At 59.9% G+C, this 14025-nt stretch overlaps 1 protein-coding gene across 1 annotated transcript; it reads left to right on the forward strand.

Annotated features, from left to right (window-relative positions):
- Positions 1–611: 611 nt before the first annotated feature.
- On the forward strand, positions 612–13496 carry Mcm5 (minichromosome maintenance complex component 5; the record flags this gene model as incomplete). Its single annotated transcript, XM_005374666.2, is given in 15 exon segments — positions 612–738; positions 813–941; positions 1688–1860; positions 3566–3721; positions 4681–4847; positions 5042–5213; positions 5867–5978; positions 7019–7162; positions 7489–7554; positions 7758–7934; positions 8576–8688; positions 9552–9680; positions 10219–10361; positions 11380–11507; positions 12576–13496. Coding segments are annotated over 15 exon segments (2038 nt in total), but the record flags the coding sequence as incomplete, so codon positions are not given.
- Positions 13497–14025: the final 529 nt, after the last annotated feature.

Consider the following 14025-nt stretch of genomic DNA (forward strand, 5'->3'; position numbering starts at 1 on the left):
GACCCCCGCGGAGGTCCCCGGGGCAGCCGCGGCCGCTCTGGGCCGGCTCCTCGGTCTCCTTCCCGAGGGCGCTGAGAGGCGCTCCCGAGCCCGGAGACGGGGGGAGGCCGGGGACGGTGGCCGCGGGGGTGCAGGAGGGTGGGCTGCCGCTTGGGGGTTCCCTGGAGAGGAGGGCGCGCTGGCGGGCAGCGGCTGTGCACACGCAGGGCTCGCTGTCGCAGTGGGAGCTTCGGGGCCGCGCAGCCTGCGGGGACTCCTGCCTCGGGTGGAGGGAGCAGCCGCTCACGGACGCTCTGTCCAGAGGCACCGTGCGGCGGTTGATGAGACGGACCTGGGCTGTGCTGCCTTGAGGCTCCAGGCTGGAGGGGGTTTGAAGGAGGAGGCGCCCTGCAGTGAAAGCACCAGCTGCTGTCCTGGGGCTCAAGCCCCTCCACTGCCTGTGTCGCCCTGGTGTTCGTGGAGCTGTTCTGGGGGACTCTTGGGGCAGTAGGGCACCTCTGCAGGGCTAACATAGGCTTCCCTGGAACGGGATGTGGGTTGGGGGAATGGTAGCCGGGTGAGGGTACCAGAGCCATGGGGGTTTCCTCTCTGCCTCTTCCAATACCCTGCAGGGATGAGCTCAAGCGCCATTACAACCTGGGGGAGTACTGGGTGGAGGTGGAGATGGAGGACTTGGCCAGCTTTGACGAGGACCTGGCTGATTCCTTGTACAAGCAGCCAGCTGAGCACCTGGAGCTGGTGAGTGGGGCCCAGCCCAAGCCCACCTGGGATGTGCTCTGCCCGTCACCAACGGCCTGTGCCCTCCTGTGCAGCTGGAGGAAGCGGCCAAGGAGGTGGCTGACGAGGTGACCCGGCCCCGACCTGCTGGGGAGGAGGTGCTCCAGGCCATCCAGGTCATGCTGAAGTCGGATGCCAGCCCCTCCAGCATCCGGAGCCTGAAGGTGGGTCCCCTGGGAGACTGCTGCCATGGGCAGAGGGCCTCGAGACCGTCCGGGCACCAGCAGGGCGGCCTTGGCCGTGGCACTCAACCTTTCTGAGCCTGTTTTCTGCTTTGGGTTGGTCGACTCCCTTGGACAGTGTTTGCTGAGCTCACCCCAGGCGTGGCGTTGAGTTGGTCCTTGAGGAGCAGTAGGGGCTGTGTGGGTGAACTTTGCTGGAGTTTGTGTCTAGCAGGGAGACCGAGAAACGTGTGCTGCACCTTCTGAGCTCCGAGGTGGTTTCAGTGAGAGCAGTCAGGGCGCGAAAGAGGTGGGGGCTTCCAGGAGCGATGGGGAGGGAGGCGGCAGTGTGGTGTGGGGATGGCACAGGGTGTGCCCGGTGGGGAGGGAGCTTTCTGGGCAAGAGGGGCCTTGGCTGCTGCGGAGCCAGGGGTGCGGAGGCGTGGTGTGCTCAAGGCCCTGCTGAGGCCACCATGGAAGCTGAAGGTCCCGTGGTCGTGGGCGGGGCAGTCTCATTCCCAGGTGGGTGGCAGCTGTGCTCTGGTGCTGGTCCGGTCCTCACTAAGAGGAGCAAGCAGAAAGACTGGCCCTTGTTCTCAGGGTGACACTGGAGAGAGACAGGCACAGTTTGGTGACCCGGGTGGTATGAGAGGGACCAGGATAGAAATGGGGGTGACTGGACGGAGGCTGAGAGGTGGACCGTGTCCCCAGGCTCCCTTTTACTATGTGCCTCCCTGTGGCTCTTGCAGTCGGATATGATGTCGCACTTGGTGAAGATCCCTGGCATCATCATCGCAGCCTCTGCAGTTCGGGCCAAGGCCACACGCATCTCGATCCAGTGCCGCAGCTGCCGAAACACCCTCACCAACATTGCTATGCGCCCTGGCCTGGAGGGCTACGCCCTGCCCAGGAAGTGCAACACGTGAGTGTGCGGCTGGGGCGACCCTGGGCCCGGCTCAGGATCGCTGCTGGGTGCCAGGTCCCTGCGGGGGGGCACAGGACCCCTGTGGGGGGGCACAGGGCTGGGAAGCAGAGTGGTGCTGGCCGTATCCTGCGTGTGACCATGTAGCTGAAGAACACTGCCAGGTTCCGCACTGCAGGAGTGGCCTGACTGGCGAGGCCGAGTGTGCGGCCCTCACCTTGCGGAACCAGGGATATTCAGTGCCTGGCCCCGTATGGGACACTTGCTACACTCCTGAGCTGGAGGACGGGGCCTTCTCTGCTGCCCTGGCATAGCCTCCCCTGCTCCTTCCTCTTCACCTGCAGCCACTTGCAGTGTGTGTACCTTGTTTCGTGTCCCCCTTGGTCTGCTCTTCCCCCAGCGCTCAGGTGGCGGGTGGCTCTTCGTGTGGTCTGCTCGGGCTTGAGCCTCCTCCCCTCCGTCCGCAGTGACTGTGCCTCCTCTCCTGAAGCACCCCAACCCTCCTCTCACTTGGCTGCTCTTTGTGTAACACACCTCTCCTTTCTTACGTAGTTAGGGAGGTGACCAAGATACGTGGTGAATGTTTAGTTTTATTAAATTCAGAGACCCTTTGGTGTGAATGCCTCTTGGAGTACCATGTGGTTTGTGCCACTTCGTGAGGCAGTTCTGGAAGTCCTTGTGCGACTGTCTCTATGAGGTGTGACTAAAAAGTACGGTGAGCGCTGCTTCCGAGCGCCACCCAACACAGAGGCGGGTTCCTAAGAATATGTCACTGTGCTCGGCAACCTGCTCACCAACTCTGGCTCTGTGTGACTTCAGGCTCTTCCGCAAAGTCAAAATGACCATGAAAGGTGAATCTTTTGAGTTGCTTCAGGGACAGGGAAGCAGCCATGACAGCACAACTAAAGACACTCAGGAAAGGCCTTCCAGAGTGGCTGCAGAAAGTGGCAAGGACAGTGGGATAAGTGTTCAAACTGGGGCTGGGGGATTGTTGGGGATTAATGGGAATGTTACTACAATAGTTATTTTTTTCATACTGGGAATTGAACCAAGGACTTTGCGCTTACCAGGCAGGCATTGTGCCACTGAGCTATATCCCCAGCCCACAATTTTTTTTGAGACAAGGTCTCCCCATGTAGCCCAGGCTGACCTCAAACTCCCAATGACCCTACCTCACTCAGCCTCTTGAGTGCTGGGATTACAGGCTTACTCCACCAGGCCTGGCCCTGCGATGCGTTTTTAAAAAAAACTTTGTTAACTGTGTGTTTTGATCAGATGGTGTGTTTTTCGTTCCTTGGCTGGAAGCTAGCGCCGCAGAGCAGGGCCTCCCTTGGCGTGGTGTCCCTGCATCCATAATGGCCCTGTGGATGTGTGGCTGTGCTGTTGTGGGCAGAGACTACTACAGGGAGTGTTGTGGCCCCAGCCAGGGCCTGCTCGCTGTGTAGGCCAGATCTCCTGCGAGGGATCCTGGTGGGAGGTGGGTTAGTGAGGGGCTTCCCTTGGGAAGCACTGACTCCTTGCCGGGGACCTCGCCTGCCCCCGCCTGGCCCCCTCGTGGAGGAGCCTCGCCTGCTTGTTGCTCTCTCACCTGCTTGAGCAGCCCTTTCAGGCTTTTCCCTGGCCTGTCTAGGACCTCAGTTGCTGACCCTGGGACACATTGGCCCCAGCCTTCAGTTCTTGGTGGCTATGGAGACTTTCTCCGCAGGGACCAGGCTGGCCGACCCCGGTGTCCACTGGACCCATACTTCATTATGCCTGACAAGTGCAAGTGTGTGGATTTCCAGACTCTGAAGCTGCAGGAGCTGCCGGATGCGGTACCACACGGTGAGATGCCCCGGCACATGCAGCTCTACTGCGACAGGTGAGGTTCCCCCTGCCCACCCTGCCCTTGAGAGGCTGAGTGATCCCGTTAGTGCAGGGCCTGGCTGTGTTCTTCCTCGGTGTGTCAAGACTGAAAGACAAGAAGTGGGCCTGGGCTCTCAGTGGCCTGGGTTGCCTGTGCCTTTTGTTTTTTTTTTTTTTTTTTTGAGGCAGCGTCTCCCTATGTAGTTCAGGCTGGCCTTGAACTCATGGTGATCCTCCTGCCTCAGCTCGAGTGTACCAGCGCACTGGGCCTCTGTGTATTGTGTGGGAACATTTTTCAGGGGAGCTGTCCGCAGCTTTCTCCATTTCTCTGGAGAGGTAGCCCATGTGTGGTTGTTTCCTGTCCACTTAGGAGAGGGGATGAGGTTGGTCTCTGTCCTCCCATGGGGCTGTCAGACACGCAGCTGGACCAGGAATCTTGAAAAGCTGCTGTTGTGAAACCATGGGGTTGGGGGAAGGTCGCAGAGATGGGACTCTTCTTTATCACCGCACTGGTTCCACAGCAGTAGGGGAAGACTGGGTGACTTTATCACCTCCCCAGGCTCAGAGGTGCAGTGACTGCTCTGAGGTCACACAGCCCCCAGGCTCTGTGCTGCATGGCCAGGGCGACTCTGGGGACCTCTCTTGGAACATACTTTTTGTGAAAGAGGAGCTGAGGACCAGAGGCCGAGGTGGAGTGGGTGAGGAGGAAGGCTTCTGAGCCAGCTGTGGACCTAGGGCCAGGCACCCAGTGGAGGTGGAGTCAGGCCCTCTGGAGGGCTGAGTGGGCACCAGCTCCCCCTCAGCAGGCTCAGTGAGCTTTCAGCATCGCACCTGCCTGTTGTCACCACTGTGGGGCAGTTGTGATGCAGTGTGGGGTGACGCTTGGGCTGGGAATGGTAAGGTGCCAAGGGCATCATGGGAGCAGCTGGCCGTGCCCACCAGGACCTCACTGCTACTCTCTTCACCCTATTTCAGGTACCTGTGTGACAAAGTTGTCCCTGGGAACAGGGTCACCATCATGGGCATCTACTCCATCAAGAAGTTTGGCCTCAACTCCAGCAAGGGCCGTGACAAAGTGGGTGTGGGCATCCGGAGCTCCTACATCCGCGTCCTGGGCATCCAGGTCGACACAGAGGGCTCTGGTGAGTCGGGGCCGGGCACTGCTGTCAGGTGGCCGGGCAGCCTCCTGTTGTCCTGAGCTGTAGCTGTGGCGCTACACTGAGGGGGGTTGCTTAAACCAGGTTCAGGTTCGGAGGATCCGGTGTAGAGGTGTAGAGGTGGACGCTGGGCCTGGGGCTGAGCAGTATCCCTAGACTCTCAGCTCCCTTCTGTCCAGGCCGAAGCTTTGCTGGGTCTGTGAGTCCGCAAGAGGAGGAGGAGTTCCGGCGTCTGGCTGCCCTCCCCAATGTCTACGAGGTCATCTCGAAGAGCATTGCGCCATCCATCTTTGGGGGCACGGACATGAAGAAAGCGATTGCCTGCCTGCTCTTCGGGGGCTCCCGGAAGAGGTGAGGGCCAGGGACTGGTGATGTGGCACGTGGGAGGACAGCGGCCAGGTAGTCGGGCGCTCACTCCCAGGCTGCCTTCAGCAGTCTTCCTCCCCTCCCTCAGATGAGGTACAAAGGCAGTTGGACCCCCCTGAGTGGGTGATGAGAGAGCCACGCCATCTGCAGGCAGTTCCCTGAGTGAGGCGGGTGGAAGACACTTGGTGTCTTTGGAAGCGCTAAGGTAGTGGTAGTGTAGACAGTGACAGCAGTCATGTCCTGTGCTGCCCTGGTTCTCCTGAGCAGGTCTGTGAGCGTGCTGCTCAGTACCCAGCTTGTAGGTGGGGTGGAGGCTGCCAGGGCCCAGCTCCTGGGTACATGGTGAAGCCTAGAGCCTGTCTACAGCACTGTCTTCTCTGAGGGAGAAGTGCTTATTGCTTGTTTGCGGGGCACCTGCGCCCGGCCTCAGGTGCCATCTGCCTAACCCTCCCTGTCTTGGGAGGTAGGCACCACCCTTGTTTGCCCTCCATTGCTGTCTTGGGAGCCAGGGCTGGCACGAGTATTGCTGCAGCCCTAGCCCCATCTTCCACCAGTTGAGGCTCACGAGAAGCTAGGTTGGCTGCCATTCCGATGGTAGCCACTCAGCCTCCTGTGGGTTCTTTCCCTGCCCCCACCAGACTCCCCGATGGACTCACTCGCCGAGGGGACATCAACCTGCTGATGCTGGGGGACCCAGGGACAGCCAAGTCCCAACTCCTGAAGTTTGTGGAGAAGTGCTCTCCCATTGGGGTAAGTGGACTGGGCACCAGGATACCGTCCTCACTCCATGGCTGTGGTCAGGGTGGACAGAGGGAGAGGGCTGGAACTCACAGGCTTGTATGGGTTTGGGGGCAGGAGCACTAGGCCCAGAGTCGTCTGGGGCTTGCATCTCCCCTGACAAGTCCCTGGCCAGGCACTTTGAGGGCCCTGGTCTCCCCTAGTGGCAGCTGGTCATTTGCTGAACGTGGCATTGATGACACTTATTAGTCCTGCTGTGGGCATTGTGGCCGTGGGTGCACAGGAATTGGAACAGTGAGGTGGGAGCCCTGAGTAGTGCTTGAGCCCGGTGCCCGAGGACCTGGCATTGACCAGGGGCCTGGTAGCTATTAGCGGGGAGAGGACATGACCAGCATGGCCAGTGGGGCGGGTTGGCAGCAAGTGGGGCTGGGCATGTGAACGGAGAAGTCTTCTGGTAACTGCATTAGACACTGGTGCCTGGGAGGCCAAGCAGGGGGACTCAAGTTTGGGCCCAGCGTATCTCAGACATGGGCTGGGGTTTGTAGCTCATTGCAAAGGCCCTGGGTTCAATCCCCAGTGCTACAAAAGTAAGATAACAGTCACACAAGAGAGCTGAAATTGACTTTGACCAGCTGCCCTGTCGAGCCCGCGCTTTGTGTGATGGTCACTGTGGCATGTCAGGGATTGAGCCCAGCGCTGCACACCCGTGTGCCTGTTCTGCCACCGAGCTGTGCTCGGCATGAGACGTGACCCTGAGGCCCTGTGCACTCGTGCCTGTGCCGCAGCTCTGTGCTCTGGTGTCTCGCACGGGCGTCGCAGCTAGGCCTGTGTGGCCACAGGGCTGGGGGCAGCATGTGTCTCGCAGGTCTGTGGATGGGGACCTGTGTGGGGCAGCCTCTGGGCCTCTGCGTACCACACAGGGCCATGTTCTTGGGACATTTAGGCCGTGCTGGGACCCTGCCTTCAGCTCTGTGCTGGGTCTGCCCAACCTTGCCATACCTGGAGTTGGAGCTGGCCCTGGCATCGCCCCTGACCCCAGCCTTCCTTTCTAGGTCTACACGTCCGGGAAGGGCAGCAGTGCGGCTGGACTCACTGCCTCCGTGATGAGGGACCCCTCCTCCCGGAACTTCATCATGGAGGGCGGGGCCATGGTCCTGGCTGATGGCGGGGTTGTCTGTATTGATGAGTTTGACAAGGTGAGTGAGAGGCAGGTGGTGGCCGGACGCCGGCACCTTGGCGTCACAGGACTGGGCTGTGTGGCTTCCAGTGCATGCCTGACAGAAGCTAGCTCTGATGGGGAGACTGGGCCAGTCACTCTGGGGTCACTGGCGAGTTGTTTAGCGTCTGAGCCTCAAGTTTGCCGGGAAACTCGGGAGAGTCTGGCCAAACCCACAGCTGGAGGTGATCCAGTTCCTGCCCAGGCCCTGGTGTAGAGTTGTCCTGGAGTGAGAGTTGCTGCTAATTTTCCTGCACCGCTGCCCCACCTGGGTGGGTCTGAGGGACATTTCCCTGCACCCTGCAGATGCGAGAGGATGACCGTGTGGCAATCCACGAGGCTATGGAGCAGCAGACCATTTCCATCGCCAAGGTGAGCCTCCCCGCTCCGCCCGCAGCTGGCATACTGTCCTGGGGCCACTGTGGGTTGGCTCCGTCCTGGTTGCCCAGGCGCGTGCTGGTGGCAGGGCCGCACCTGCAAGTATGTTTGCCCACATGTGGGTGTACACCTGTGTGTGCGTGTATACGTGTGTGAGAGCGGCCTCCCCCAGGTTCTTGGTGATCCATCCCTTGCAGGCTGGAATCACTACCACCTTGAACTCACGCTGCTCTGTTCTGGCTGCTGCCAACTCGGTGTTTGGCCGCTGGGATGAGACGAAGGGGGAGGACAACATCGACTTCATGCCCACCATCCTGTCCCGCTTCGACATGATCTTCATCGTCAAGGACGAGCACAATGAGGAGAGGGATGTGGTGCGTCCACGGCGGGGCTGGGGATGGAGAATGGGCCTTGGCCAGCCAAGTCCCAAGGCTGAGTTGGCTGGCATTGGGCACATAGGAGGTGGCTGTGGTGGCCTGCAGGGCTCTGGCCCGAGGAGTGAGTGCTGTGTGATGGGGTTATCCCTCTCCCAGGCCCTCACCCTCACATGGGACAGGGCTCTCTGGCTGACCCACAGGGGACCCGGTTCTGGTTAGTATGCAGCTGAGGGAAGCGTGATACTCTGTGGAGTTGGTGGGGCCAGAGGATCTAGCACAGACAGCGCTTGTTGTAGACAGCTCTGCCCCTGCCTGGCTTCCTGTGGTAGAGGCCTTGCATTGGTAGCTGCTCCCTGCTCCGTGTTACGTCTGCCGGCTCAGCTGCCCTGGTTTACAGGAGACCCCTTGTTCGCAGTGGTTCTAGCAGCAGCCCTGGGGGCATCACTGACTTGGGTGGGCCCCATGTGCGTCCTTCTGTAGATGCCTGCCCTGGAGTGGCCAGGCTGTGGGGAGGGCAGCAGGGTGAGCACCTGAGACCTGAGCGCCTTATGGTTTGGAGTCGGCCTCCTCGGCCCCTGTGGCCTGCCTTCCTCTGGGGACCCAGGGCTACCCCAGCATCCCTCCTGTCTGCCTCCCAGATGCTGGCAAAACACGTTCTCACCCTGCATGTGAGTGCACTGACACAGACTCAGGCCGTGGAGGGCGAGGTCGACCTGGCTAAGCTGAAGAAGTTCATCGCCTACTGCCGTGCGTGAGTGTTGGGTGTGGCCTGCCCCGATGGCGCTGTCCTGGCGCTGCCCTGCACAGCTTGCTCTGGCTCTGGCACTTTCCCCAGCTGCACAGAGCCTAAGATTTTGGGTGGTCCCCCAGACCCCTCCAGTTGATACACAGGGAGTTTGTTGTGGACGTGGCTGTGCTGTGTGACTTAAGGCAGGTCAGTCAACCTTGTTGAGTCTCATTTCCTCGGGTGGAGTTTCTTAGGGTTTCTGGAGTGGTTGCACAAGGTAACGAGTAAGCACCTGGCGGGTCCCTTTGCCGAGATGCAGTTGCTGTTCCTGCACCCTTCCAGGAGTGGTAGTCATTGCCAGGCATGATCCTGGTGTTCTGCATACATCAGACTTCAACCCTCCTCCTGGACCTCAGAGGTCAGGTGGCTAGGAGTACTGTTGTCCATTTTATAGATGGGAAACTGAGGCAAGGAAGGCAAGTGAGTGTTGAGAGGTAGTGGGGACAGGCTGTGAGTGAGCCTGGGTGCCCTGTGCTGCTTATGTCCCCGTGACGCTGCAGCACCCCAAGAGGGAGACCAGAAGGCAGAGGCACCGCTCATCAGACCTGCTAGACGCTGCCCACTGCAGGCCTCCCTGTCACTGCCGGGTGTGGCTGGAATCCACCTGACGTGACAAGAGGGGCCCTTCTCACCCTGTGGCGCCTGGCTTCCCCGCCCACCTCCCCTCAGTGGCCCTGTTGTCTCCCACTTGTTGGCCTCTGGCACCTGCTCACTGCCAGCCCTTTTCATTAAATCTCCAAAGCCCAGTGCTCTCGGGGCAGGTGGTGTGGGTGTGGTGACACCCAGTGCCCCCTTGGCCTCACTGGGTGCTCCCTGTCTTCCTGTAGGAAGTGTGGCCCCCGGCTGTCTGCAGAGGCTGCAGAGAAGCTGAAGAACCGCTACATCATCATGCGGAGTGGGGCGCGACAGCATGAGAGAGACAGTGACCGTCGCTCCAGCATCCCCATCACTGTGCGGTGAGCCTCCCCTCGGTGCTGTGTGATGCCGGAACTGCTTTCTGCTCTCGTGCGCTTGTGGGCCCCGCCTCCAGCACCGCTTACTAGTGGCTTTGGCTGTGGAGTGGAAACTGGAGTAGCTTGTGCAGCCAGGGAGTTTATTCCCAGTGCTTGCCGTGTGACAGGCACTGGCATGCCTGCAGGGCCACCCTTTGCCTTGGCCCCAGCCAACTGCTGGGGCTCCGGCCATTGCCTGCCCGTGCATCCAGGGCAGCAGAGAAGAAAGAAAAGCGGGGCTCACCACTTTGGGGGTGTTCCCTGATATCACACGCAGTGCTCAGACGTAAAGCTCACTGGCCGCAGCTTGGTCAGGTGCACCTGAACGCAAGAGGCAGGAGGTGTACTTTAGCAGCTAGCAAGCACCAGAGTAGAGATCAGGGTTCTGCTGCACAGAGCAGAGGGCGGTGGGTTGCAGGCACAGCCAGCGGCCCCCTGCTGCGGTCTCCCCTCCCTCGGGTGAGGTGGGCTGAGGCCGCCCTGAGTTCCCATTATCCTGCAGGCAACTGGAGGCCATTGTGCGCATCGCAGAGGCTCTCAGCAAGATGAAGCTGCAGCCCTTCGCCACGGAAGCAGACGTGGAGGAGGCCCTGAGACTCTTCCAAGTGTCCACATTGGACGCCGCCTTGTCGGGCACTCTGTCTGGTGAGTAGGTGCCACCACCCTGGCCTGGGGAGTGCTGGCAGCCTGGGGAGTGCTGTCTCCCCACTCCCATGGAGCTGCTCTGTGAGAACTTCGACGTCAGCCCGCCACAAACCCCACTGTTCCCCTGGCCGCTCCTCAGGGTGGGAGGCAGCAGCTTCCCCACTGACCTAAACTGTGGCCCTGCTGCTGGCTTCATGGCTTAGGCACAGCAGTCAGCCCCTGGTTGTTGGGCTCGGCCTTGTCAGGGCTTCCCAGCCATGGCTCTGTTTCTGACACCTGCGCCCCAGATGTTAAGTTGGACTGCTGGTCCTTCCACCACAGGAGGACAGAATGATGTCAGAACCCTTAACGTGGCCTGGGTCCCAGTTTCCCTAGCCCAGGCACTGGTTTTGAAAACTCGGCCTTGCACAGGAGCATGGCATGTGCAGCTCCTCTGGGCTGCATCTGACCCTTCCCTGGCAGATGGACTCTGATTTTCCAGGCGCCACGTGTAGTGGGGCCAAGAGCCGGCAGATGGCAGCAGAGCCCCACTGCAGTTGAGGCTCAGTGAGCCCAAGGAGGTGACGGGGTGGCCAGGCCAGGTCACCCTCGAGGGGGAGGCCCCATGCTCTTCCTTCAGTGGGTGGGCAGCCTGGTCAGCACGGAGGTGCCCCACAGCTGAAGCTGAAAGTCCTGAGTCCCATAGCCGAGGGCTCCTGCGTACCTTCCTTTATCACCCACGGTCCTAAGCTCCCATCCAGCCTGTCCCAGGAAGCTTTTCCTATGGCCACCTGACTGGGATCCATCTGTTGGCCTATCTGACCTGCTTCTGGGTGACTGTCACCCAGAGATAGTGTGTATCCTCTCAGAGTCTGTATAGCCCCGTTAGGGTTACCCTGGTTACCTGTATGGCCTGTCCTGCCCTGGGCTGTCAGGCCAGCTGTGTGTCCCTGCCTCCACCTCCACTGGAGTGCTCTTGCCCTCAATATGCCCTGGCCCCGTGTTTTCTGAGCACTGGGGGCCTGGCCTGTCTCTCCAGGAGTGGAGGGCTTCACCAGCCAGGAGGACCAGGAGATGCTGAGCCGCATCGAGAAGCAGCTCAAGCGCCGCTTTGCCATTGGCTCCCAGGTATCTGAACACAGCATCATCCAGGACTTCACCAAGCAGGTGAGCCTCGCCTCGGGTAGGGCCCTGGGGTGGGCTCCCACCCCAGCACTTGTCCTTCGGCTCAGCAGGTGGCCCCAGTGGGGGGGGCAGCTGCCCCTCCTCATCCTAACCTGTCCAGCCGTCACCCCTCCCCAGGCACACTTTCTGCAGGGCCCGGGAGGATTCGGTATTCCTCTGGCAGTACTGGCTGTTGAACCCAGGGCCTTTCTTCGTGCTGAGCTGCATCCCCTTTTGAGACAGGGTCTCACTGGACAGTTCAGTCTGGCCTTGAACTTGTGATCCTCCTGCCTTGGCCTTCCGAGTGCCTGCACCAAGTCCAGCTGTGTGTGTTTTGTTTTGTTTTGTTTTTTAAATTGTGAAGGTGGGGTCTTAAGTGCCTGAATGGCTCAGGCTGGGTTTGAATTCAGCATTCTCCTGGCTCAGCCTCCCAGAGTGCTGGGGTTACATGTGCACACCAGCGCTGCTGGCTTAGGGGTTTCTTTTTCTGTCCTGCAAAAGAGAGGGGCAAGGTGGCCAGGCTCTGGTGGAGCCACATCCTGTGCCCCCAGCTTTGCCTGGTCATGCCCTCATTCCTGGGCTAGTGGAGCCCTCCAGCTCTCTGGGGTCAGGGGGCTTCTGGGTCCCTTGCTAAGCGTGCACCTGTGAAGTCGCGGGCTCCCTGGCTTCTAGTCCTGCTCTGCCTCCTGCACGTCTCCTGGTCTTGCCCTGTGGCAGTTGTTGCCGAGCCTGGTCTGGAGTGAACTGCTGAGCTTAGTTAAATGTTTAGGGCTGACCAGAGTCTGGTGATGGGGACTGGACTTCACCCCAGCTCTACTAATTGCTGTGACCTCAAGCAGGTGGTTAGGTTTTGTGCCTCAGTTTTTTTGCCACTGAGCCCTTGTGCTTCAGTTTTTCCCTCTGTAAGATGGGGAGTTCTTTCCTGGTTGCTGGGGTGCAGTGCTGGTGCAGGTGAGGGCCTGTGCCCGTGCCAAGTAACAGTGGAAGCTCAGGGCCCTTTCCCATGCCAGGGGCCCCCGTGGGTGCAGATGTCCCACGATGGCCTTGCATCTGTCCCATGTTTGCCCACAGAAATACCCGGAGCACGCCATCCACAAGGTGCTGCAGCTCATGCTGCGCCGTGGCGAGGTCCAGCACCGCATGCAGCGCAGGGTCCTCTACCGCCTCAAGTGAGGACACCCAGCCGCCCCCGCTCCTGCCCTCCGGCCCTGCCTGCTTTCCTGCCTGTGTGTGCTGCTACCACCTCTGGACTGCTGCCCTGGCACTGGACCAGGATGTGTGCCTTGGGTCTCTGTGATAAAGAATGTGTGTCGGGTGCCTGGTGTCCCTGCCCCACCTGTCCTCTGGCAGGGTGGGTGTGGGTCAGGAACAGGTGCTGGAGCCCACAGACCAACTGAGCCTGGGCCCTGTGTTGAGTCCTTGACCTTGTGCTGCAGGTTTTTCTTGTGCTGCGTGTGGGAAGGTAGAATGAGGCTGGTGCTCGAAGCTGGGAGAGTGAGCTTGGGGGCCAGAAACACCCACCGCCACCCCATGTGCTCAGGTAGGGCCATAGTGCAAGTCACTGCCTGGCCTTACCGTGCCTTGGTGTCCAGTCCTGGGGGCACTGCACGGCCCCTGCCTTGAGGGTGGCACCAAGGGTCCTCGACAGCTTCGCAGGGGCCCATGTGGCAGGACGCAGCGGTGGAGGCATTCAGTGTGTGGGGACGCAGGCCTTAAAGCAGAGGGCAGAGACTCTTCACCTCCTCCCTGGGGGCCTGCAGGGCACCCCCAAGCGGTATGGCCCTGGGGCAGAGGCATTTGGGACTGACTGAATCCTTCCTTGAGCACAGAAGGACCAGGGTTGGAGGAAAATTACTAGCGTTTTGCTTCGATTGTTAGATTTTTGTATTGTGCAAATACACAGTATGTAAACTGAGTTTGTATTTTGTTTTTCAAAATCTAGGATTCATGAAGTTAAGAAAAGGCTAGTGAAATAAAATTTTGACATTGAAAGTAGTCTTTAAAGTAGTCTTTAAAAAGTAAGACCAGCACTATTGAGGCAGCAGGATTGCCATGAGTTTGAGGCCAGCCTGAACTACATAACAAGAACTTGTCTCAAAAAAAAGGGAAGCCCCATGGGAGGAGTGTGTAGCAGGGGTGTCCACACACAGCAGGTGGCGGTGTGTGTCCCAAGTGTGTACCTGTGCAGAAACATCCAGCTGCTCAGCTTCCTGCCTTGGCTCCTGGGGAGATGTTTGGATGCAAAGCTAAACTCTGAGTGCCTGCTTTGCTTGGTGCCCGTGAGGCTTGGAGCCATGAGCTTGTGCCTCTGCACCCAAGGCGGTGTTTTTGGTGCCCATTAGCCTGTCATCTTGTCTGTCTGAGCCCTGAGGTCTCCTGTTGTGTGACGTACAGCACTGCTTGGGGGTAGTGACAGCCCTTGCCAGCATGGGGTACCTCAGGAGCTGGGTGGGGGAGGCTTGGGTGTGGGGGGCCTGGGGATGCGGAGACCAGGCTGTGGGGGCGGGTCCTTCCTGGGCAG

This window comes from Chinchilla lanigera, unplaced genomic scaffold (genome assembly GCF_000276665.1).
Source record: "Chinchilla lanigera isolate Chin_1 unplaced genomic scaffold, ChiLan1.0 scaffold00004, whole genome shotgun sequence".
NCBI lineage: Eukaryota > Metazoa > Chordata > Mammalia > Rodentia > Chinchillidae > Chinchilla > Chinchilla lanigera.